This window comes from Lichenostomus cassidix, chromosome 2, assembly GCF_008360975.1.
Source record: "Lichenostomus cassidix isolate B80296 chromosome 2, HeHo_3.0, whole genome shotgun sequence".
In the NCBI taxonomy this organism is placed as follows: Eukaryota; Metazoa; Chordata; class Aves; order Passeriformes; family Meliphagidae; genus Lichenostomus; species Lichenostomus cassidix.
Window position 1 is genome coordinate 109271037 of NC_139482.1, and position 24660 is coordinate 109295696.

General features: G+C 44.8%; 1 protein-coding gene and 3 long non-coding RNA genes across 7 annotated transcripts in view; 2 read left to right on the forward strand and 2 right to left on the reverse strand.

Moving 5' to 3' along the window:
* The window catches only part of NOL4 (nucleolar protein 4), a 191900-nt gene extending 173148 nt beyond the window's left edge, over positions 1-18752 (reverse strand). For 2 of the 4 annotated variants that reach the window (XM_085052771.1, XM_085052769.1), the window contains exon 1: positions 18106-18752. In XM_085052771.1, the coding sequence (XP_084908897.1) occupies positions 18106-18372 (267 nt within the window). In that variant the 5' untranslated portion in view covers positions 18373-18752. Of the gene's footprint in view, positions 1-17236; positions 17349-18105 lie in introns of those variants that run through there. The other 2 variants (XM_085052770.1, XM_085052772.1) reach the window with 2 other exon arrangements.
* Positions 2366-7275, forward strand: LOC146441960 (uncharacterized). The gene is made up of 3 exons (XR_014850101.1): positions 2366-2534; positions 5849-6005; positions 7113-7275. It is a non-coding gene; the product is annotated as an uncharacterized LOC146441960 (long non-coding RNA).
* On the reverse strand, positions 11375-16609 carry LOC146441961 (uncharacterized). Its single transcript, XR_014850099.1, has 3 exons — positions 16461-16609; positions 14516-14597; positions 11375-12210 (listed from the first exon to the last, which is right to left on the reverse strand). It is a non-coding gene; the product is annotated as an uncharacterized LOC146441961 (long non-coding RNA).
* On the forward strand, positions 16922-18846 carry LOC146441962 (uncharacterized). The gene is made up of 3 exons (XR_014850098.1): positions 16922-17191; positions 17269-18312; positions 18746-18846. It is a non-coding gene; the product is annotated as an uncharacterized LOC146441962 (long non-coding RNA).
* The last annotated feature ends 5814 nt before the right edge of the window (positions 18847-24660 follow it).

The window sequence follows — 24660 nt, forward strand, 5'->3', positions numbered from 1 at the left end:
AACAGCCCCAACTCTCTCAGCCTGTCTTTGTAGGAGAGGTGCTCCAGCCCCCCATCATCTTTGTGTCCCTCCTCTGGACCCACTCCAAAAGGTCCATGTCCTTTCTGTGCTGTGGACTGCAGACCTGGACACAGCACTCCAGGTGGGGTCTCATGAGAGCAGAAGAGAGGGGTGGAGTCACCTCCCTCAACCTGCTGGTCCCACTGGCAGTGATGATTATGATCAACTCAACTGATTCTATGTATAACCCAAGCTAGATAAACTCTCTGAATTAATTCTTGCGAGTTATTGTTGCTGTAGTGATTGTAGCAGTTTATTTTGCATTTTGGTCTCACAGAAGTTAACCTATTACTATTATGAGACCAAAAAATAATGGCATGGATGTTGCTCTCACATTTGCTCTTCCTGTGTTGCAGCACAAGGAATTTCTCCTGGTGAGATGGGACCTGGGAAATAGGATCTTCAGCAATTTTACTAGAATGCTCTCCTTCTCCTGATCTTGCTTTATGGTGCAGAATACTCATACAGTTTTTTTCATATTAAGCTTTTACAATCTGATTTGTAAACTTCAGAAACTTAAGATTCTGGACTCCCCTATTATGAGGGTGAGCTTTATATAATTTAAGATTTATTCAGTGTTCCTATGTCTATAATTAAATTTGTCTGGTTTTGTTATTTTGAGCACCTTCTGAATTTTTTTCAAAGAGCTTACTAGGCATTATGTTGAAAGGATTCTGCTCAAATTATATTCTTCATTTTCTCACTTTGTTTTAACGATAATTACTTAACTGATATTTGAATTAATGAAATAGGGTATGGAAAATCACTAAATTGGCCTAAAAAAATCTTACCATTTAGAAAAAAAAAAACTGGTTTTTTTATTTCCTGGTTTCTAAGCCTACAGGGTCCACTTGGAACACTTGCAGAGTTTAAAGAGGAAGTTCTCAAACAGAAGCCTGAAAGACCACTCGTGGTTAATAAATCAACAGTCTCCAGAACCACACTAACCACCCGCACTTTATACACTCATCACTCAAAAAGCTGATCGTGAAATATCCATGGTCCTTGAGAGATTTTGAGAACTGACAGGGAGTTGTTGCTAAGAAAATCCCTTCTATACAGCTGTGAGGATTACTAAAGGATTTTTGTATGAGGTTTTTTAACACAAAAGTAGAATTTTCACAAGCATTTGACTGGAGATGGGATTTTTAAAGAAAAAATTACAAACACAGTGGGACTTACAATGAAATTGTAACAGTTGATAACACACCATTTTTGAGCTATTTTAATACCTATAAAGAAAAAGAAAGCTTCCCAATCTTTTTTGATACTAACATCTTTAGGACACAGATACAGGTTTGTGGTTAGTTTTTCAAAAAGGAATTAAATTTTTATTTTCATGTGTGGTATTATTATTGGTCAGATATTTTACTAACTTTTTAAGTCCCAGATGCATTCTATTAAAGACAAAGGGAGTCCTCCAGCTGTATTCAATGGCACACAATCCAGCATTTAGTGAAGCTGATAAAAAATGGTCTTCTCTTGTTATGGCTGAAAGAGAAACCTCTTCTAGTACCTGGGCATAATGACATAACTCCTATCTACCCACTCTTCCCAGTTTTTGGGCTGCCCCATCATCTACATGGCTACAAATCTTCCTCAGAGGGACAGACCTGGCTTCGAAATATATCATATTAATGATATGCATGTCCACAATTTCCTATCACAACAATTTGCAAACATTTTTATTGCCTGTAATAGCCAGTGTAGTACCTTGAGGGCCAAAAATGGAGCAACAGTACTTTTCAGCAACAGCTTGGACTATATACTATGGTACAGACCATACAGCCACCTGCATATAATAAGAGAACACCAGGGCTGGTAGCAGGACATGTCTCAAGTGCTGGGTTCTAGCAAAAGCACAAAGCAATAGTGAACACCAGCAATAACAGTGGCACGAGGTGTTACTTCCATTTCCTGCAACTCAAGTCACACCAACCATGACATGTCACTATTTACAGCAAGTATTTGTAGCTGCTGTGACACTGTGCAGCCCTACCTCTGCCAGCAGGGTCTTGTGTGGCATCACAGGGAATTTTCTTAGGAGACTTGGGGCTTGTTTTTAAAGTCAAGGGTTTCCTTAAGTCAAACTGATAGTTCCCAAGGCCTGTGCTGCCTGCAGGCTGCCCAGCCATGGTGACAACCCTGCTGAAATAGGTACCAGCTGTATCACCACATACACACAGCAGCACCCATCCACAGGATCATGGGAATGGGCCTGGCTAGCACTGAAACCCATCCATGGCTGCCCACACAGCTCATCAGACAAAGCAGGCATCACAAGCAAGTCCACAGGAGGGCCACAAAGTTGATAAGAGGACTGGAGCATCTCTGCTACAAAGACGGGCTGAGAAAGTGGGGGCTGCTCAGTGTGGAGACCTCACAGCAACCTTCTAGTATCCAAAGGGAGCCTACAGGGAAGCTGGAGGGGGATCCTTCATCAGCAACTGCAGTGACAGGACAAGGAGTAATGGGTACAAATTGAAAGAGGGAAAATTTAAGTTAGGTATTAGCAAGAAATTCTTTACAGTGAGGGTGGTGAGGTAATGGAACAGGTTGTCCAGGCAGTTTGTGGATGCCCCAGCCGTGGCAGTGTTCAAGGCCAGGTTGGATAAGGCCTTGAGCGACCTGGTCTAGTGGGAGGTGTCCCTGCCTAAGGCAGGGGGTGTTGGGACTAGATGATATTTAGGATCCCTTCCAACCCTTAACATTCCATGAGTCTATCACCCACCCATCTCCAGCGTTAGCATTACTCAGGGTGCTACCCGTGCCTGCAGCAACCACCACGCCGGGCAGGCACGGGGCACTCACTGCCCTGAAAATACACCGTAGCAGATGTTTTATTTCACCTCATAGTACTCCCTGCCCGCACTGGGTGCAGGCTGATGGTTGCATAGGGGCACAAAAATCCCCCCCGCCCCAGCCACCCGCAGCCCGTGCCGTGGAGGGCTGGCCCAGGCTCTCTGCCCGGGCAGCGGCAGGGCGCGGGCAGCAGGCCCGAGGGGGCGGCGGTGGCCGCACAGGTGCTGCCGCAGCCCGTCGCCATGGGAACGGCGCTGCCGAGGGCGCGGTGGCCGGGACCGGCCGGGCCCCCCCGCCCGCGAGTGGGAGCGAGGAGCGGGTGTGTGTGTGTGCCTGCCTGTGTGTGTCCCGGAGGTATTGCACTGTTTCCATAGGAACAGGCGGGGGGAGGCGATGGCGGCACAGCCGCACCCTCTCCCCGCTCCCCCTCCCCCGTGCCCTCAATGCCAGCCCGAGCCCTGAATCAATTAATGGAGCCGGCACCGGGCCGGGAGCGGGGAGAGGGCTGCGCCCCCCTCGGGGCAGCCCCCGCACCCAGCTGGCGTCGAGGCCGCCCTGCTTCCCCGGGGGGAATCCCGGGACGCGGGTCCCCGAGGGGTGGCCCCGGCAGATGGTCCCTCCGCAGCCGCCCCCGTTCTCCGTCCCGTCCCCGGCGAGGTGCGCCCGGGGAGAGGCGCTGGGGAGCCCCGGCCGCACCCCGGGGACACCCGCGGGGAGAAGGGGCGGGGGACACGCACACAACAACAACAACAAAACCCCGTCCCCGCACGGCTGTTTACGGCACCATATGGCTGCAGGGGGAGGGGTGAGGGACATGTCTGCCGAGCCGCCGCGCTCATTATGTCCGATGGAGTCACGGTCACCGCGCCTCCGCCCGCGCCGGGGACACCCCGCTCCCGGCACGGCGAGCCCCGCGGCGAGGGACCCTGACAGCCCCGCCGTGGGACTCCGGGGAACAAACACACAGCGGTCTGGCCGCCCTGGTGCGGCCGGAGAGGGAAAATTCAGCCCCTTTCCCCGAAGTCTAGATCTCTTATGATCTATGTATATCCTCGGCGTAAAAAGAGGAACGTGCGGGACAGAGCTCTGTTTTAGATCACAACGCGGCAATGCTCGAAACGTGAAAAGAAAAATACAAAATAAAAACGTCGCCTGTGTTTTTTAACTGGTGGGGCTTCAGACGAAAACCTGACCCATTTCGGGACGTCTCTGTCTGTGCTCGGCACGTAGGGAGGGCTGGAATAGAAGCCCTGGGCATCAAACGTTACACCGAGATCCACAGCGATTACTGCTATTTTTTCTTTCTGAGCGAGGCAGCCATTCGTTTCAGAGTAATCCTTGCTGCACGGCGCTGATGGAGGCACGCTCAGTGCAGCGCATCCTGCCTCTGGAGAGCTTTCTCGGCTGGGGCAGGGGAATGCTTTGAAATGGCTTATGTCTTTCCTCTCAATGATTCATAAGATAGGTGCTAAACCTTGCCATTATTAGAGAGATAAAATCCACAGACTATGGGGTCTGATAATAGGCAACTATACCGTTATCCATATTACCTTGTAAAATTGAAGTATTGATTTTTTTACAGCATGGTTTGCTACTTAGCAGACCAATCCCACTACTATTGTAGTCAGTTAGATTTTGCTATTGACTTCAGTGGGAACAGCTTTTTGCCTTTAAAATGGTCTATTTCACATTATTATGGTAATATCATTCAGCAATTCTTAAAATTGGCCTTCTTGGCCTTGGACATTTTAAAAGATTAATGTAAAAATTACTTCAGCTCAACTTATTCACCTAATTTCTGCTCATGTTACATCCAAAGTTTTGTTCTGATAAATCCGACAGATAACTTAGTGCTCCAGATGGTTGTGGGTGGACTGGACCTAATAGATTCTCCAGTTACACATGTTTAACTGTTTTTTTGTTTTGGTTTGGCTTTTTAATTTTACAGAAGCCTAGATTTAGAAACCCATTTGTAGACCTCCTCTTGTGTGCAGCTTTGAATGCATTTGGTAGCTCACCAAAATAGCATGCCTTCCAAAGCAAGATTAAAAATATTAAAATGCAGCCAGCACAGGGAGTGGTTCAGTTCAACTGATGCCACATAAACGGGCTGATCCTCCTGCCCATAGATAATATACATCTGAATCTTGGCACTGCCAGCTGGATTGGAATTCAAAATGAGAAACAGCAGTACTTGAGGTCTGGAAATAAAGGCAACACAGGGGGGAAAAAAATGTTCTCTGCCTATTAGTAAATAATAAACGGCAGCAGTAAAGACAAATGACAAGGATTGAGGAAAACGTGGACATCAGGTAGATCCTGGGGCTATGACACAATGGCAAACACATCCAAATTCAAAGTGCAAAGTGTACCTAGCACCTATTTAACCATTCCTGTATTTTGTAGCTACAAGCGTTTTAGTGTCTAGCAACATTCTGCTTAGCTACTTTTTGCTACATCACGCTGTGATACTCATTGAACTAAATGTTGACTAATAAACTCGAACCTGTAATAAATGGTTAGGAATATACATTTATCCAAAATTCTGCTGAAATCAAATTTCCATGAGAAAATGCTCCCGCCTGGGCCCAAAAAAAAGTTTCATCTTCCTCACATTTTCCAGGCAGTTTTGTTATGCAGTTAATATCTTAAGGTTGTTCTGTGCTTATAGGTAGCTGACAGGTATGCCTAGCTGGTAAATACTACTTGTGAAGAACGGAAGTAATTTTATTACCCAATTAACAGAAAGCATCAGTCTTATTTTGCCTCCTTTATTTCATTAGCTTTATTATTATTATTATTACTGTGAAATGTGTACTATGTGTTCTCCGGGCTTATTTTACCCTCCATCTCTCCCAAGGCTGACTTTCTTGCTTTCAGGATCAGCTCATAGGAAGCTATTAAGCCAAAGTTTGTTTATACTTGATTGGCTTTAACACTTCATTCCATTTGTTCTCTCATCTCACTTTCTTTCCACTCTTATTAGAAGCAGGGTTGCTCTAATGCAAATAGAGTTCAAAGAGACAGGGAAAAGGGAAAGAGATCTGAATTCTCCTCATAGCAGATGTCCTAATGCAAAATCCATGGAAAAGGAAGATTACTTTAAAGCAAGTAAACAAACAACCTCAACAGTGTAATTGAGGGTGAGTATATATGTTGGATGTGTTTACTTGGTGAGAGATGCTCTTTTATTTGACTTAACTATATGGATGGCTTAAAGGATTGAAATCAAGCTCATTCTCTGGTGTGGTTTATTCCTCCTTTTATAATCAGAATTTGGGGATTTCTACAACAGAGAGCTGTCTTCACAGTGCATTGCACTGAGAGCAACTCCAGTGTTGCAGAAGATTATAACCAAAGAGGTGGGAGCAGGATGGCCCTGGTGGTTTTTTACAGCTGAATTTGGCCTTGCTGTTACTAAACCTTTCTAGATATTTTTATACATTTTATAAACTTCTCTATACACTTTTTAAACACTGGTCTCTAGCATATTGGAATATACCTTGGCAAAACCACATAGCACTTCTGGGTAAATTATTCTTCATAAATAGAAAAAAAATTATCTAAATGTATCCTATTGAGAGTTCAGTCATTGCTACCCAGTCAACCAATACCAACTGATCAGGGCACTGAGTGCCCAGGGCAGTGGTTTGTGGGTGGACTCCTCCCTCAGGCACTGTCCACTGCAAAGCCCAAGTATCAACCAGGGGCTGCATTATGTTTTCAAAACAGGGGCACAGCCTTTGTGCCAAAAAATTTTAAAACATTATTCACAGACCTTCTGCTGGTCCTATCCCAGGAGGGGATTTCACCCAGCACAATTTAGGAAGATAGGGCTGGTGCTTCAAAGCCTCACAAATGTCACTGGTTTAACTCCTTCCAACTTCCTTCAGCTACAGTTTTTCAGCCTTTTTTTAGGTCTGTTGGTTCATGCTGTGGCTCTATTAGGCAAAGCACTAAATTACTTTAAATACTATCACTTAACCATCTATATTGTACTTTACTCACTTGCCTGCTTATAAATTACAGCAAGAATGATAATGAAAATTTCTTGAATTTTTTGAAGTCTGTATATGTGAAAATTTTCCCAACTTTATATCCATTAAATTTATTTTAAAAGAAATCTTGTAATTACTTATCAATTCATTAAAATTCAATTATAAGTAGCAGAAAAATACATATTCATTAAAATTCTATTAATTGAAATGTTCTACTTATTAATAAAATTTGACCTGCTTTCTCCTGTTTAGGAATGCTTTTCCCTACTCAGCTTTTGAAAGCAGTCCTTTTGGTTCCAGTTGAAAATGGAACCAAATGCAGGTAAAACAATATTTTCAGTTCCACAATTTCCTCAAAGTCTGATGTATCTTGCGAAAACTGGGATGAAGAGAATAGTACTGAAATTTGCTATATAAAAGGGCAATTAGAAAATAAGAAAGTAGTCTGATTTTAACTAGCTTTGTTCACTTCCAAACATAGCTTTATTTGTATTGCTTTATTATTTGCTTAGGTGCAAATTTAACTATTTGAAAGTTTCCTATATGCCCAGTTCAACTCTCAGTTACACCAAAACAATGATAATGAGGCCTTCTATCTTGGTAACACATGGCAGAGGATTTGTGTAAGTTTTCTAAAAAATGCAGGGTCAAAGAGCAAGAAGTTTACAATAAACATCTATTTTGAGAATTCTGGATTTTGCTGCTGCAGTCATACAGAATTTACTATCCCTTTTCCTCCTTGGATAAGCCCAAATTGAGACAAAAAGGGATAAATAGATGAGGTCTGCCTGAACTACAGGTTTTAGATGGATGCCTGGCATTCAAATATAGCATTCATTAAAAGAATGCTGACTGTTTGCTCAGTACAAATGAAATACTTCAGTATTACAGCAACCATAGCCAGGGGGTTTTACTGAACTCTCAGAATAGAAGAAGATAAAGGTTATCAAAAGATGTCATAAAAAAATATATTACTATGTCTAGATTAAGGGAGGAAGGAACGAGTTACATTTTTTTTTTCTTTTCCACTGCAGTTTCTTGAGAAATGCAATGGGACAACTCATCTAATTAAATACATGCCATACTTCCTGGCCCCACTGGTCTAAAAGCAAAGACTTTCAGAAATTGTCATCATTTGAATGAGCTAATTTCCTCTCATATTTGCCATTAATACTCTAACAATTTTGCTTTTTTCTTTTCTTCTCACCATAGTAAGAGTTTGGTAATAGTTGTGACAAAAAAGCTGGCACAGGCAGACAAAAATACAGAGGTGAAAACAGCACATTCCTTCTCACCACAAGTGCAGTACATTGGAAAGCAGGGGTAGTTCATTGAAAACATTCTGTGTAAACCACAATAATCTCATGCACTGGTCCACATAGGGTAGTGCTGGATCTCAGAAACTTGATGGTCTCCCTCCTTCCTCCAGACTAGTGATATCACCACAGCAACGAGCCATAGAAACTGCTATAGTCAAACTGACCAACAAACCATCCAGTACTAGTCTGCAAGTCTGTAAAAGATGTTTCAGAGCTCAGTAATTAGTAAATAAATGAATTCCTGAACAAAATACTGTGCCTTGTGCAATAATGACCGATTTATTTTCCTCTACTCTAGCTCCAGCCAGCCTAAGAACACATACCTAAAACTTCTTAAGCTATTCATGAAACAAGAGCATGAAGGCTGAGACCACCAGCAGAGTTAAAATTCAGCACAAAGTGGAAGGAGATGGGAAGATGCTGGGATTTCACCACATCCCCCAAGTCTTTCCTTGCGTTGACAGGGTGGGCTGGAACATGACTAACCCTGATAGAGGCTCTGTAGGGGACAACACGTGGGGAGATGCTGCAAGACACCAGGTGAGAGCCAGGCAGTGAGCTCGTGCCATCACACCAATGCCCTCAATCCAGCTGGCACAGAGCAGGAAGGGCATGAACATGACCTTGTCCTTACTTCTGCTCCAGCCAGCAAAGCTGAACTGACATAAAGAGCCTAATGCACATCCTTAGGAGAGTCACAGAGCTGCTGTAAAATCCTTGGAAGAAATTTTGGATTAATCAGTCAGGGTTTCTCTAGGGGCAGCAGTGCAGACTTCCATTCCCAACACTTTGGTTTATAAAAATGGCCTAGCTTTGAATTCACTTTCTGAGATGGTTGCCAAAAGAGTCTTAGGAGAGGAAATAGAATTTAAAAGGGTGGCAACTGAATTTTCTCTACTGTTCACCAGTATTTATACCACACTATTTTTCTCACTTTCTTTCTACCTCTTTACATGTCTGTTTTCAGCTGTGCATTTTTTCTCTTAATGTTTATCTTTTTGGGTGATATAACCGTTTAAAACTACTTCTCATGTAAGTACTCCTCTTCTTTGATAAGCTTAGTTACCTTCTGTGGACCTTCATCTCTTGTGACCTTTTAGAGATGAGATAAATACACTAAGCATGCTATTAAAGGCAAGGACATACCATTTAATTAATGAGAATAATAAGTTTTTAATGTTATTCTCTATACTTTTCCTAATGCCAGTTTTGGTTATACCTGCCATACTTATTTTGGATACACTTATTGATTTGTTTGAAACCATTCCTAAATATTTCCCTTGAGATATTATACTAATTCCATACATTTTAAATGTGATTGAAAACTTTGAATTCTTCCTTTCCTCTCAAAAAGCTAATATCATGACAGCATAAAATGTAAATTATCTGGCAATGGTCTGCAGGAAATTCTGCCTGCCATGATTTCTCCCTTTCTTCCCCTGTTGTTACGATATTTCTATTTCACCTACCACTTCTTCTTTGACTCAACCTAATTAATATGCATTTCTATCCAGTGTTGAAAACCCTTCAACTCCCTGAGTTTTACGTGTAAATATGTATACATATAGATATGTATGTGTGTATAAGCACATTGGACTGCATTGTATAGCACTCAAACACTTGCTGTAGTTTCCCAATTCTTCATCAGTTTTAATTTGTCATCAGAGCCAAAGTGGCAACCCTGCTTTAATAAAGTCTGTATCAATCAGATCCATTTCATTTCAGAAAGAAGCAAAAACCAAAGTTTCACCTGAATTTTTTTTAAAGATTCTTGAACACAACAAGTTAGAATAACATAATTACTGTCATAAAATCCAAACTAGTTCTACCAACCAGGTACAGTTCATACTTACACTTAATTTTTAATGATGCTTACTGATTATTTTTCCTAGTGTAAACATATGGTCCACTAGTCTGTCATTTCTATGAGCTATCTTTACTACCCTGGTTTATCTCTTTCTAGCACATTTTTGTCCATACTGCAGTATCATTGCCATATATAGTGGCAAATAGTACATTTTGGTAGTATTTTAGCTAGTTCATTCCGAAGTTCTTTAGTGGTTTTGAATTAGTGTAAGTCCCATTGAAGCACTGCAATTTAATATCCCCTCCTTTTTATTTCTCTGTTTCTGACCATTCTTCAATTTTATCACTTGAAAAATGTAAAGACAGGATAGATACTTTTTTATCACCCACATCAGAGAAGATACACACTGAAAAATAAAGTTTCATGAAACGTGTTTATAGTCCTCATCTTTCCTGTCTGCTGAAACCTCTGGCCATACCTTATCTGTTCTTCTCTTATTGTATCTAATTACTTCTATAATTACCTGCCTTTTACTCATCTTCTATCAGCTCAGGGTAATGAAAGTCCATTCTTAAATGATTTCCCATATACCAGCAAAATGCTGCTTTACCCTACAGATAGGTCATGATTTAGTGGCAGCTTCTTCAGCTCTGGATCTGCCTTCAACAAAAGTTTTCTACAGACACCACCAGGCAGTATTAGTAGTGTTACGTATAAGTCCAGAGGTAACCAAAAGAGCAATCACAAGACACATTCATTTAAAAGTTATACAGTGAGTTAGAGTCATAAGTCATTTAAGTGCAAGTAATCTCACCACCTAAATGTTCTCAAAGTACAGTCAAAATGTTGTAGCATCCATATCTTGTATTGAAATCTCAGGGGTAACAAAATGTAAAAAAGCTTCAGACACACAGCTCTTACTACCAATATAATACATAAAACCTCTCGTTTCCCAAAGGAGTTTAATTACAGGCTCTCAGGTAAAGAAGGTTGAATGCATTTCATCCTAGGCTGAAGTAGGTCATTTGATACATTGTCCTTCCAAGTCTCTACAGAATATTTGTTACTGAAAAAACTCTCTACTTGAGGTTAACTCTAACATAGATCATTTTTATTAAGTAAACTGTTCACTACAGATAGCCCCTTAAGTTGAAGAGTATCCACATATACAAGGAAATGTTTCAAACACCCCATTTCAATTTCAACAACTAGGCTGTAATCCCAGCAGATGCACACAGTAACTGTCAAATTCTGCAGCTTGCAGAGTTATTGAGCAAGCAGTTAGGAGTCTGTACAACTGTCTATGACAAAGTTGATCACTGCTAAGAAAATCCATGTGCATCTGAAAAAATGCTCAATACCATAACCTGTAGCATGTCTTTCCTGTATATTGACAATGCCTACCTGGATATTGTATGTTAATAAACCATTGAAAAATACCTTGCTAGTGGAACTGTAAAGTTTTGGGACTCATCTATTTAATGACAACAAAAGGGTAATTTAAGTAAGCTGCAGGATCACTTTCAGTGCTCTTGCAGGACAATGCAAACAACTCATTGCACCAACTAACATTGCCTGAGTTTTCTAAAGTCAGAGAAGCTTCTGGCAGGTTTAAAATTATATATACAAGACAAAAACATCTTTTACATCCTGGAAAGCTCTACTAATTTTGGAGATTGTGTTGACCAGTCAACCTACTTAACAAGAAACAGAGGATGCCCGTGATGCTCTGTGATGCATGGGAGGCTGCAGAATCTGGTAGGATCCTCCCTCCTGGAGAGTGTGTTTCCTGCCACAGTGTCTGTCTCATGATCTTTCTCCACATCTACCTCATTTAAACACCCTGCTTATTTTGTTCCTCTTTCACCAGCAAGCTCTCAACAGGTGTATCCTGCATAACAGGGAAAGATTGGGACCCAAATAGCTTCTTTCAGACCAAACCTAACAGCTGTTGGTTGCCTCCTTTCAACAGCAGACCAAAACTCGCAGTTCAGTGTCAGCCAACTTTAATTTATTTCAGTAGTGTAAAATGAAATTTGAATCATTAACTCCCACGTTTGTCCAGCACTGGCACTAGCCTTGTTCCCCCAGGGGCCCATGTTCATGAGAAACCCTTTCTACCTGCAGTCTCTCTGTGTAGTCTCCCCAGATCCTGTCTCCTTTCAGTCTAGAGTTGAACAACAGCAATGGTGATCACCCCAGAGGTTAGGGAAAGAAAGTTTCTCTGTAAAAAGATCAGAAAAAGTCCCGTCATGCTGTACTGATGCCTATCAGCTCATTTTAGCCCTAACCTTCCTGCAAATACCTGCTGATTTCCCACTGATCACACAGCTATGTAGCCACAGAAACAGCACTTGGTACATCCAAAGAAAATCAGGGCTGGAGAATCTGAGCAGAAGTCCCTGCATCATAGCCAAATCCAGTGCAGCTTCACTGACAGGCATTTCAGAGTAAGAATGAAGAAACAAGTTCACTATCACCTTAGTCTTCTCAGCAAAGGTTCACAGAAGCATGAAAATCAATCTGAGTTTTTATTTCTGATCAGTGGAAAGATTTGGGCTTTTGAGTTACAAGCCTGGCCTTTGCCCTGGTGATCACGCTGAATTTGTCATCCTGTCTCTCACTATGTGTGTATATATGGGATGGATAGATCAGTATTAGTTTTTGTTTGCACACTGCTACACCCTATTTTATGTTTCTAAAGTAATGTCAACATTTTCTAACCTTAAAACACTCAGTTTAAAAAAACCTGCTTTCTTTGGCTCATTTTTCTTTGAAAATTCTAACTCAGCGTTGTTACTAAGAAAGCTCCTCCTGCCCCTTTGCCTCTCTGACACATGCATGTGGAGATGGCATCTTACATATGGCCGCTTTAACATTTTTAAATTCCAGGACAGAGTTATTCTCCTTATTCATGAACACTCCCCTGAATGCCTGCATTAAGAGTTGCCAACTAAACCGGTTTTGTTCCATCTGCTGTGACCATTTTCCAGCACTGTCTCTCTGATTCACCAGCATCCCTCCTCACCGACTCCATCGGGAGGTCTGCAAACAGCAGGGCAGAGGCTGCGGGTAAAGGGAGGAGACAGAGCTCTGCAGACCTGAACAGGGGTTGAGGAAAATGTGGTGGGCAGTTAAAACAGGGCAGATATGGCAGGGTTTGAAAACTACTCCTGAGCCTGGAAGGTGCATTTAATGGGACTGTAAAACTCCCACAGAATCGTACCTTGGGATAAATTATAGCTCACCCTCAGCATCACCTTTCTGCAGTACTTACTGCCATTATGTGCTGGCAGTTCAGTAGGCTACAGAGCTACCAATATACATTTGACAAACACTTTTATAAATTTTTTTATATTGATGGTTACAAAAATGGAGAGAAACATTAAAAAAAAAAAAAGCTTATTTTCAAATGGCTACAAACTGGCCTAAAATAATGAACAATTTAAAATGTGAGACAATTTAAAGCAATAAATTTTGACCTGTAAGCTGTTTGTATTGTGATCTGTTTCTTCTATTGTTCATAAACAAAGTCATTTATATAAAATCAAAAGGAACATAAACTGGTATATTTATCTACTATTCTTCACGTCCAACAGAGGAAGAGGTGGGTTGGGATATAGTCTGTTCCTTAGAGCTGACTGGTCTATAATTTTAAGCCTTAAATCCTGTAATCAGGTTCAGTAGTACAGCTCTGCACCTGCAGAAAGCCTTGCTGGTCTGCTAGCAGCAATCCATAAGGTATCAGATCTTCCCAGAGGACCTAAAGATCTAAGCTAAACAAAATTTGGTTTCAGAATGAAAGTTCACTCTGTGTGTATAGCTGGAAAATATATAAGAAAGCACAGGAAAATTCATACATTAGGTCTCTGATATCATTAAATTCAGTGAAGTCATTTCAAATTAGTAATGACATAAAAGTAATCTGAACTTGGCCTTTGAGGTTATATTCTATTAGTTTGCTAATACTGTGTAAATTCTAGATTTGAGAGGTATCCCTCAGTCATCTTGGCCCTTCTTTTTTAATGGCAAATTCTAGTTAAAATCTGCTGATAGAGCTCGGGCCATTATTCTATAACTTCTTTTTAAATCAAGACTAATTTTTAGGATCCATGTTTGTGTCTACAGACAACATCAAGGCAGAGAAAGGAAAGTGGTGAGAAGAAATTTGTTTTCAAGTTGCCAACCAATAAATAGCTCCAGCTAAAGAAAGTATGCAGAAAACAAATTAAAAAAATAAGCCATAAAAATCACATATACTATTACTAGAGATACTAGTTCTATACCTCCTTATGGTTGGTGGGTACCAACCATTAAAAGTCAACAGTGTCAAACATTTGGCATATTTGTCGGCCTGACCTGTGTTGCTCATACAGTGTGTCTAGGTAAGGCATAATTTCACTTTCATGAAGTGCAGCTTGGCCTTAATGAAAGGAAACCTACAGCGGTTACAGAAACAATCCAAAAAGTTGCAGAAGTGAAATACTTGCCAGGTTGCATATAGGAATACCTTAAGCATACAGGAATACCTTATCGTGTGTTGTCCCACTCTGGACCTAAAATGGCTGTTTTGCAGGGAATGTTGTTGCCTGGTGACCAAAAGTGCATCTCCTAGGCCACAGAGGGATGTGAAAATTCAGAAATTGATTTGTTCCTGTTGCTCTTGAGGAGACCATACCCATAAAACAGATTAAGCCAGCGCATAATAATCTATGCATTCTCCTTGCTGGCATGCTTAAATTTGATACTGAAGACAGGCCTGTGATTTTGAGCTACTTACCAACCAGGCAAGGGAAAAACAGAATAATACCTCGTGCACTACTGCCCACAGAATATGAAAGTAGACCAAGGCTCAGCTACTGTGAGACTGCAAGACACCCTGCTTCAATTAAGTCTGTGTTGTACATCTAGCCTGTTCCGGTGCAACCTCCCAGTTGCTATCAGGCTCTCTTTCTTTCATTAGAATCAAGTAGTTAATTAGCCCCAGCCTGTCCTCTCTCCTTCTCTCTTTCCCTTTAACGCAGCAGTAATGATGTCTAATTACCAGCAGCAGTGGATTACAGCACCATCAGGAGCAAATCTCTCTGGCTGACAGCAAAGCTGAGCAGCAAATCTTAAAGCTTCAAGGAGAGAATAATTCCTAACAAAGTATTTGAATATTTTCTTTTTTTTGACCAGCTTGTGATTGTAGAGTCCAACTTATAATTTCATCCATCCTGTTATTGCACAGGGAGTGCTCATGCTGCCAGCAGTGATTAACGTTAAATTGAAATTACTTTTACCTATGGTGAGATCAAGTGATGGACAAGACGGGGATGAAGACGAGGGAGAGATTCACAGTTTGGGGCTCTGCTACCATTTGGGGCTCTCTCTGAGGATTGGACAGGCCCAAATGTACAGGACAACCATGACAGAGAGGAAAAAAAAAACCAAAACCAGTGGGGATGTCTTTAAATTATCACCGATTAATAAATTCTTAAATAATAATCAAGAGTTAAAGAAATGACAGAATGGGCTTTTAAGGCTTACCAACAATTACTCTCTGATGAAAATCCAATTTTTTCCCCCCTGTAACTTATCATCCCCATCTGGGTGAAATTCTTGGCCTCTTGAAAGGCCAATAGGAGCTTTGCCACTGACTTTCTCCAGGCCAGGGGCTGCATCCCTGTTCTGTCAAACGTGTTCTTTCTGAGCCAGCAGTGCCTGGCAGGCACTGCCCTGGTCCTGGCAGTAGCTCATACAAACCACTGCCACCCTGCGGGTCTGCTTAAATACTCCCCTGCCTTTTGGGGTGGGATAGTGACACCAGATTCATGGGTTTAGGAGGGGCTGGCATTTCTTTTTCAGAGCCAAATATACCCGAGCATCACCTTTTCACATTTATGTTGGACAATAAATTTCTACTGGCCAGCACGAGGAAATTGTACCTACATAAAGGACCTCTTCTGTAAAGATTTAGATGTCATTGCTCAGGTTATATGCAGATATTCAGGAATTGCTTACAGATAGGTCATGCTAACTGTTCCTTTCTTGATTTCATTAGCAGTCCTCCTTATTTCATCAGAATTTCTGCTTGGTTGCTTAAGCTATCTAAAGAGAGTTACTCCTATATGAATATAAATACATATATATGGACACACAGAGACATTCACAGCCAAGGGTGTGATTCCCACAAATGTACAAAGATAAGACCTGCAGGATACTTGACCTCACTGAAATCCCTTGTGGGAAAAAAATAAAAATAAAAATTGATTCTGTGCTCTTAAAATAGAAAACAGGGTAGAAGGTGGGACTCCAGGCTTTCATGGCCTAGCAAAGGTGAAAGAAAATAAACAATCTGATCATCACTGGTTCTTGTGTTTCAAAGGCCCAGAAAAGCACTTAATTTTTTAATTCCATCATGTAAAATTAAGGCTATCCTCTCTATTTAGTAGCATAGTCAATGTAATTTTAAAAAACACTGAATTTGCTTACAGTTTTGAACTTGCAGTGGAAAGGATAGTCTTGGGAATAAACAGTCTTGCCCATTGGCCCTTCAAAATAATTATTTCAGTGAGCAGAAGAGATATTTAAAAATACTGAGCTAATTGGAGACTTCTGCTTTAGGCAACCTTTTTGTTATAAATTCTATCTGTGGTAGTCTCCGGGCTCAGAAATGAGCAATCAATCTTCTAACAGTAAAAAGGAGATCTGCCATATCATCTGAATCCATAGGCAGACCTGGAAACTTCGGTGAATAAAAACCATAGAGAGAAAAAAAATCTCTGTCCAGAGCCTCTCTTTAAATTTCAATCTTCATATTGAAGATCTCCTTAAAATTAATTTCCCAGTTCTGCCTCCTCACAGCCATGACGGTGCTGATGACAAGGGGGCAAATACAAGGCAGCCCTTGGGAATGCCCAGGTTTATGACTTCAGCAAGGCAAAGAGAGGCAGATTTCCCTGGCAGCCTACGTCACAACCCAACCCAGAATACTTTCCAAGAAGCCCCCTTTGCTGCGCCACCCAGCAACATTCCCGCTAGGTCCAGAAAAGCTGCCACTCCAGGAAAAAAAAAAAAAAGAAGAAAGAGAATATTGCTCATCCAAGCCAAATGCCCAGGCAGGAATATTTTTAATTGCCGGGTTTCCTTTCTCGGCTCCCCCTCCACACCCGCCCCACGCACAGACAAAAGAAGCTTAGCTTGCGTGACCCAGCACATAAGAAGTAAGAATAATGATACATTAAGAGAGTTCAATAGGCAAAACCTACTTGCAACCAACAGTCCCCATCTTCTTAAATAGGAAAATCTGTCGCTCCTGCCACCACCAAGCATAATAGCTCTCCTGCTGTCAGACCTGCACCGAGCCCGCAGCGCCAGCGCCTGATGGGGATGCCACGCTACCCTAGAGCATCGAACGGAGTGCTGAGGGGCTCCTGAGACCCCAGAAAGTGTCACAAAATACACCCTTCCCTCGCTCATGCGGAACCCCGTCCTCCCTTTGTTGAGCATCCTCTCTCTCCCGCCGCCCCACACTAGCGCAGCCGGCGCTTTAGAGCCAAGCCGGGCACATCCGTGGCCGCTCGGCGGCGGCGGCGGCGGCAGGGCTGCGGGATAACAATAAAAGGAAAAAGGATAAAAATCATAATGATAAAAAATAAATAAATAAAGAACCCCCAACAGATATCCCGGGGAACCACCGCCCGGCGCCGCGCCTGGCACAAAGCCAGGCAGGGTACCCCCGTGCGCCATCCATCAGCCCCGCCGGCGGCGGGGGCCGCTGCCCGGGGCGGCGGGGCCCGGCACAATGGCCGGAGCGGCGGCGGCGGCGGGACAATGGCACACCCCAACCCCGCCGCAGCGGCCCGGGGAGGACGGGGGGGACGAGCAGGACGAGCAGGACGAGGAGGAGAACGACACCGACCCGGCGGGGTGCGTTGTGCGCACGATCGCTTTAAATAAAAGGACCCACAAAGACCTCGGCGGTGTATAATGTGACAGGCAAACGCAACATGGTGATGATGACTTGGGGGAAGAGGGAGGAAGGAGCCAACTGTGGCTGCGGCTCCCCCTGCGCCTCTCGCTCCCGGAGCGGGCTGCAGCGGCCGACATAGAACAAGGAAGACAATTCTCTACTAACCGTGGTTTTGACTGGCACGTACAGCACTTGCTTCCCTCCTCCAGCACCACCACTGACCTCGTCCGAGTTGCCGAGCTGGAAGCCTTTAGATTTGACCCAGAATTTGAATTTGGCATTATCCGTGGAGCTCGACTCGGAGCCGTTCAGGAGCTGGACGATCCGGTCGTATTTTTTACGGGTCACCGTCTTGGTTTTTCCTGAGTCCCCGTAAGTCCTGAGACACCAGTCCTGAAACTGGCGGTACATGTCCCGGTCGCTGCTCTCCATAATCTCCTAATACACACACATGCACACGCCGGGGCGCACACACACACACACACGGACACGCACACAGACACGGGCAGACACACGGACACGCACACGCCGCCCCGAAGCGGGCCGGGGTGCGGGGCCGGGCCGCCCCGCCGCACTTTGCACCTGTTCACCCAGCGCTCATGAAAAATGCATCCACCTCCGAGCCGGAGCGAAGGAGGTCCCGGTGCAGGCAGATCCCAGCGGATTTTTTTTTTTTTTTTTTTTTTTCTTTTTTTGTTGTGGTGGTGGTGGTTCGTGGGGGTGGGGGGTCGGGAGGGGGATGGGTGGGGGGCAGCAATCAATTCAATAGTGTGGCAATGTTCTCCTTTTTTTTTTTTTTTCACAGGAGGCAAAACGGATCTGGTGGAGGTTCCTCTTATCCTTCCACTGTACGTGATCAGTCTCTTTAATAATTGTGCAAGGCAGGACTATCCCACTGGCTCCAGCAGCGTCTTACCCGGAGAGGGTTCGGGTGGATAAATAATTAAAATCCTATCCCTCGGCTTAGCGACGAGAAAAGAAAATATTGACTTGGATCCTCCTTGTTTTCCATATATCAGCTGCACCCGGATTCACCCTGGATAGTGCAGGTGGAGGGAAAAAAAAAAAAAAAAAGAAGGGAAAGAAGAGAAAAAGCCCACCCTACTCCGCCCCGGCAGCCCTCGGCTGTCTTCTCCGAAGGCTTTCTGAGCTTTCTGTCTCTGTCCTGGCAGGCTGTGCCTCTCCCCAAAGCCGCCTTCCAGCGCAGGATGGAGGAAGCACTGAAGGGCACACTGGTCTCTTTGCTTCCCCTTTATTCCAAGGCTGGGCGGCTTTGCTTCAGATATCCCCGCTCCGGGCATGAAGGTACTGGAAAGAAAGTTCTTACCTGCTATTTTCTAAGCCTAATGCATCCGATCCGCGTTTAAAATACAAAATTTTTAATTTTAGAAAAAATGGTCTGTGAGAATTTCACTTCCTCATATTGAGTCCCATTGAATTTTCATATGCCCTTTCAGGAATTTTCCTCTATTTATTTACTTAGCAATCCCAGCCGATGGAAGGGGGGAAAAAAGAAGAAGGAAGAAAGAAAGAAAACCCATATATATGAGATAGGCTTGGAGATTGGACCAGAAGAGAGATCAGTCCCAGGAGGATGTTGGTACAGGAAAGGAGGCGGCTCTCGTTGCTCTGCCAGTGTAATGATGGTGCTCACACATGTAGGACTCCTCGGGTGCGCGGTATCCTTTGGTCTCTGGGCTAAACTGGCTACAAGGCATTCAAGTAAGTTTGCGTGCGGATGCTGAGCATAAACCCCCTTTTCGTAAAGGAGGAAGAAGAAGAGAAAAAAACAATCCCGATTTTTTTCCCCCTCCCTTTGCCACAGCTTCAGTTCACGCCGGAGATCTCCGCGTTCCCCCCGGTCTCCCCCGCCGCGTCAAGCAGGACACCCTCTCCGCGGGGGGGGAAGGCTCCGCCGCGGCGCTTCCTCTCGTCGCCTCTCCGCGGCCGCGCCCGCCCGCGCCTCCGCCATCCAGCGCCCGGCTCCGCGCCCCCGCTCCGCAGCCGTGCGGCACCTCCGCGGCTGGGGCACGAGTCCGGTCCGCTCCCGGCCGCGGGATGCGCGCCTGGGGCCGCCGCTCCGCTCCGGTCCGCTCGGCTGCGCCGCTCCGCGCTGCGCTCCGCGCCGGGCTGGCGGCGGCGGCGGCGGCGCACCGGGCCGGGCCCAGCGCCGCTCCGCGCCCCCCCCGCGCCCTGATTGGCCGCCGGGACAAAAGTTTCTGTGGCGACGGCGGCGCGGCGCGGTGACGGGCAGCGCTGTCCCATGTCGGGATGCTCCCGCCTCCGCGGGCGCGGCGGGGCGCGGGGGACGGCGCGCACCCGGCCCGGGCCGACGGGGGGTGAGGGGGATGCGGCGGGGGGGAGAGAGGCGAGGGCAGCGTTTCCATGGCGATGTCTCCGGGCGCAGCCCCCCCGCCTCCCCGCGCGCAGACGGAGCGAGCGGATCAGCTGACACTTCATTAGCTGGGGACCTAATTATTGCTTATTGGAGCAAGAAGCGCGCGCAGGGCCGTGGCGGGGGGCTGGCGGTCTCCGCGCCCGCGGCGGACATCCCTCCGCCGCCTCGCCCGCGCCGCCGGCGGAGCGGAGGAGGAGCGGCGGTACCGCGCACTTTGCGCCGCTCCGGCCGGCGGGGCCGCGGCGGGCCCGGCGGGGTCCCTGCGGGACACGTGGCCGCCGCCGGGCCGGGCTTTCCCTCGGAAACGGAGAGCGAAGCCCCTCCGCCGCCTCCCCCGCGGCCCGGCCCCCGCCCGGCGGAGCGGAGGGGCCGCGCTCCCCCGGGGCGCCACCGTCCAGGGCTTCCCGCATCTCCTGTCGCCTCCGGGACCGTCCGCGCAACCCGGCCCCGGGGAGCGCAGCGCGCCTTGGGCCCCGCGGCATCGCACCGGCGCTGCGGCGAGCAGTGAGCAGCAGCCGCCCCGCGGTTCGGCGCTCTTTGGGCGGGAGGGGAGCCCAAAATCCACCGCAACCCAAACACGTGCCCTTTTCGGCTCGGGTCGCTGAAATGAAGAGGGCTGCGGGGTTCCCACGCCGTGCCTCGGATGTCTTCTGCAGAAATCCCACCTGTGTCTGGCTATCCAGTCACTCGGGGCCTGGAAGAGCACAGTGGAAAGGCAGCTGTATGTTTTTCCTGCCCAGACCTGGGCGGTAGCAGGCACCCTTTGCTTTCATTCCCTTGTGTCCTGCAGAAAAAGGCTGCCATAGGCTGTCGTGCTGTTTACACTGAGCCTGGGTTTCTAGTGCAAAAGCCAAAGGTGCTGAGAGAACGAGGAGAAGCCCTTATCTGCACACCCCAGCCAGGACATGCTGGTCCATCAGGCTGGCCCTGCGCATGGGCACCTCAATTTGGCCTCCATCTCCCCAGCTAACCCAGCTCACATATACCTGTCCTCTCCCCTCTCCTTTCTCCCATCTTTCCCCCTCACCCCAGTCCCATGTTTTCTTCTCTGCTTTCTGTCTGGAAACGCCACCTCAGACACAGGCGAAGCCGGGACAAGACTATTGTTTAAAACCAGCACTCTGAAGGATATTTGTGTTGCCAAAACCATTCCCACTATCTGTAAAATCTGAGAGGACTATCTGGCACAATGGGCAGAAAAAAGTAGGACTTAGAGATAACCCAAGGGGGCTTGAGACTTTTTGTTGGTCACAGGGCCCGTAAATTATCTTAGCAGCCCCATTTTAGTGTTAGAGAAGCACGGGAGTCCCGTCCATCACAGAATCTAGAGGAGATGCAGTAACAAAGGAACTGCTGTGCAGAAGGGGAGCGAGGGGAACCTCGCTGAACTCTTACCCAGCAGGCTTTATGAGATGTAATATTACTTTAATGTGCCATTAGATCTACATTTAGAAAAAGGGTCGTAACATGGATTGGGCTGCACTGCTAAACAATTCCATCAGATAATTGTTCTCAACCCAGCCTCCTGCTGAGGGTCTCAGTAACTTCCGTATCACACTGATACGACTGAATCCAAAGTACGCACACAAAGCAAAGGGGATAAAGGAAGATGTGACAGAGCCAGGAGTGATGATCCAGACAGTTATAGCATGGATGAGTAAAATGCTTGAAATAATCGGGAGTGGTTTAGTAGATCAGAAAATAATTTCATATCCAAGAGTACCACTTCAGATCACGTAAAGAGCTCCGTGCTTTCTCAGCAGAGACACATTCCTAAATTCAATCAAGTTTGGACTATGCCTTAAAAACCGCAGAAATATTAATTATTTTTTCAAACTGTTTTGTGGCAGGAGAGAGAATCACAGAATTCCAGAATGGTTTGGAAGGAATCTTACCAATCTCAACTAGGTGATCTTAATGTGCACTGGGAGAGACACCTTCCATTGGACCAGGTTACTCAGAACCCTATCCAACCTGGCCTTGAACACCTTCAGGTATGGGGAGCCCACAACCTCTGGGCAACGTGCTCCAGTGCCTCACCACCCTTATAGTACAGAATTTCTTTCTAATATCTAATCTAAGCCTTCAGTTTAAGGCCATTCTCCCTTGTCCTACCACTATATGCCCTTGTGAAACAAACATGGATGAAAACCACCTGTGGTTTGAAGTGGGGATGGAGAGTGGAAACTCAAGTAATATTTAACAGCTGGATTTCATTCTCTGTTTTACAGTTAAGATTTTTGATTTGTGTTGGTGAAAGATATGGATGTTTCATGACCGCTTCCAGTAATTACTTGGCCAGAAGTCCTAGGAGCATCCTGGAACACCACCCACCCTGCCAGACAATGGATCAGCACAGGACGCAAAAATTATGCTTACCATAAAGAACTGGCGATCTAAAGAAGGCCAATTGCATGGTACATGACTTCACTTTCATATAAATATACATTGTAGAATGTATTTGCATAACCTATACTCATTACATGTACATATATGGAGATTATATATATGTGTGTGTATAGTAATTTCAGCAGAATTTATATGGTGAATTTAGAGTGCAGATTTTTAATCTCCCATTTTGAAATCTTCTGATACTCTGAAATTAGTACTATAAGGTTATATTTAAATAAGAAAAATTACATGGGCTTTAGTTCACTGTCCAGTTTTGGGGTTTGGGGTAGGTTTTTGTATCAGAATTTATAGAGTTTAATAGCACAATCTAGAATCTCCTTGCAATGAAAAGGGCTTGCACAGACCTTCCTCCTGTCAAGAGTTCTAGTGACACCCTATGACTCAACTGAAGTTGAAATTCCTGTAGCATCCTTGGGGAGAGGGACTGTGTTGGTCCTTCAATGCCATGGACTGAGCCTGTTCCGTGCTCTACATTCTGCAGAACTCACTTGCCTTTGCCAGAAAATGAAAGTTTCTCTTCTCTGGTGTGGAGACAGCAAATCCGTGCCTTGCTGGCTTGATTGCTCTGCAGCCAGCCCGAAACAATACACCACCAACAGATGTGTGAATTTTCCATTCAGTGGAATGAAGTGTTAGTTGCAAAACAGAGTTTTGGCGATTTGAATTGCCTCATGTGCATCAAGCTGTGAAAGAGGTTTAAAGTAAACCATGAATATCATAAATATTGTATTTTTTGAATTATCAGCTCCAACAAGTCCACTGGCAATAGAAAGTGAAGACAGGCAGGATGGGGCCTGATGTCTCTCATTAGAGTTACCAGTGTTTCTAGATGAAATTACAATCTTGTGGTGACATGGAACTGAGTCTATGGAAAAAGCCAAGAGGCATTTTCAAGTTTTTTAAACTTGCTGAAAAAAAGAGAGAAGGTTTTTGGTTTAAACCTGTCATCTGACTGGTGCCAAAGAGGAGCGTTTGGAAAACATGCACCATGTTTCAGCACAGTGCTTGATATGGCATTGCTGGATGGCTAAGGGTAGACTTTGAGGATATGAATTTCCTTTCTCTTGGGTTTTTTGTTCACTGACATAGTGAGAAAAAATTATTTTGACACTTCCGACTTGCCATGTCCACGAGTTACAATGGAAAGCCCGTTTCTGTGCAGACTGAAAATCATCCATGCTGAACTGAGAGAAGATGTGCTGAGGAATAAAGAAACTGCAGCTCCAAATGGTTTGCTTTAAACTATGTACCTGGTAGTGCTTTTCCTCTCTTCTGGAGAGAATTTCAGTGGAAGTGTCCTGTTGCGTCCTTTACAGCCCAGTGATGGCAGCAACAATGAGCACTGCAAGCCCTAATGCTTGTGGAGGTAGAAGTCAGTGTTCTCATACTGCATGGGCTTGACTGTGCTCTCTTCCTTTGGTCTCACATATGTGACAAAATCTCTTGAGTGGTTCGATAATCAGTCACCTGATTGCATTGGGGGAGGGAGGACTCTGCTGTGATGCAGCTTCCCTGAGGAGAAAATAGTCACCATTCCACCTACTAGTATTACTGCCAAAGGACCACTCTAGAAAGGTATCCTTAATGGTAACTCCAAGGTATTTGCTGCTTAGGAGGTCAGAAACTGCAGGTGGTTACTTGGTAGTACTAATGTATGAAAACTGCAAACAAATGAATGTTGCCTAGGTTTTGATTTATCTACAGAATGAGCTATCATGGAGCAAAGCCTAAATTACTAATTACTGTTTATAATATTTTTTTCTACAAATTGTTTCCAGTTCCAATGTTCTTCTCTGTTTTTCTTAAGTTATTGCTGATTTTGGAAAATTAAGAGGAGGTAAACCAAAGCAATGACTCAGAAATGGCTTATAAGAACATACTTGCTAAATATTTGGGAGAAAGAGGCTGTA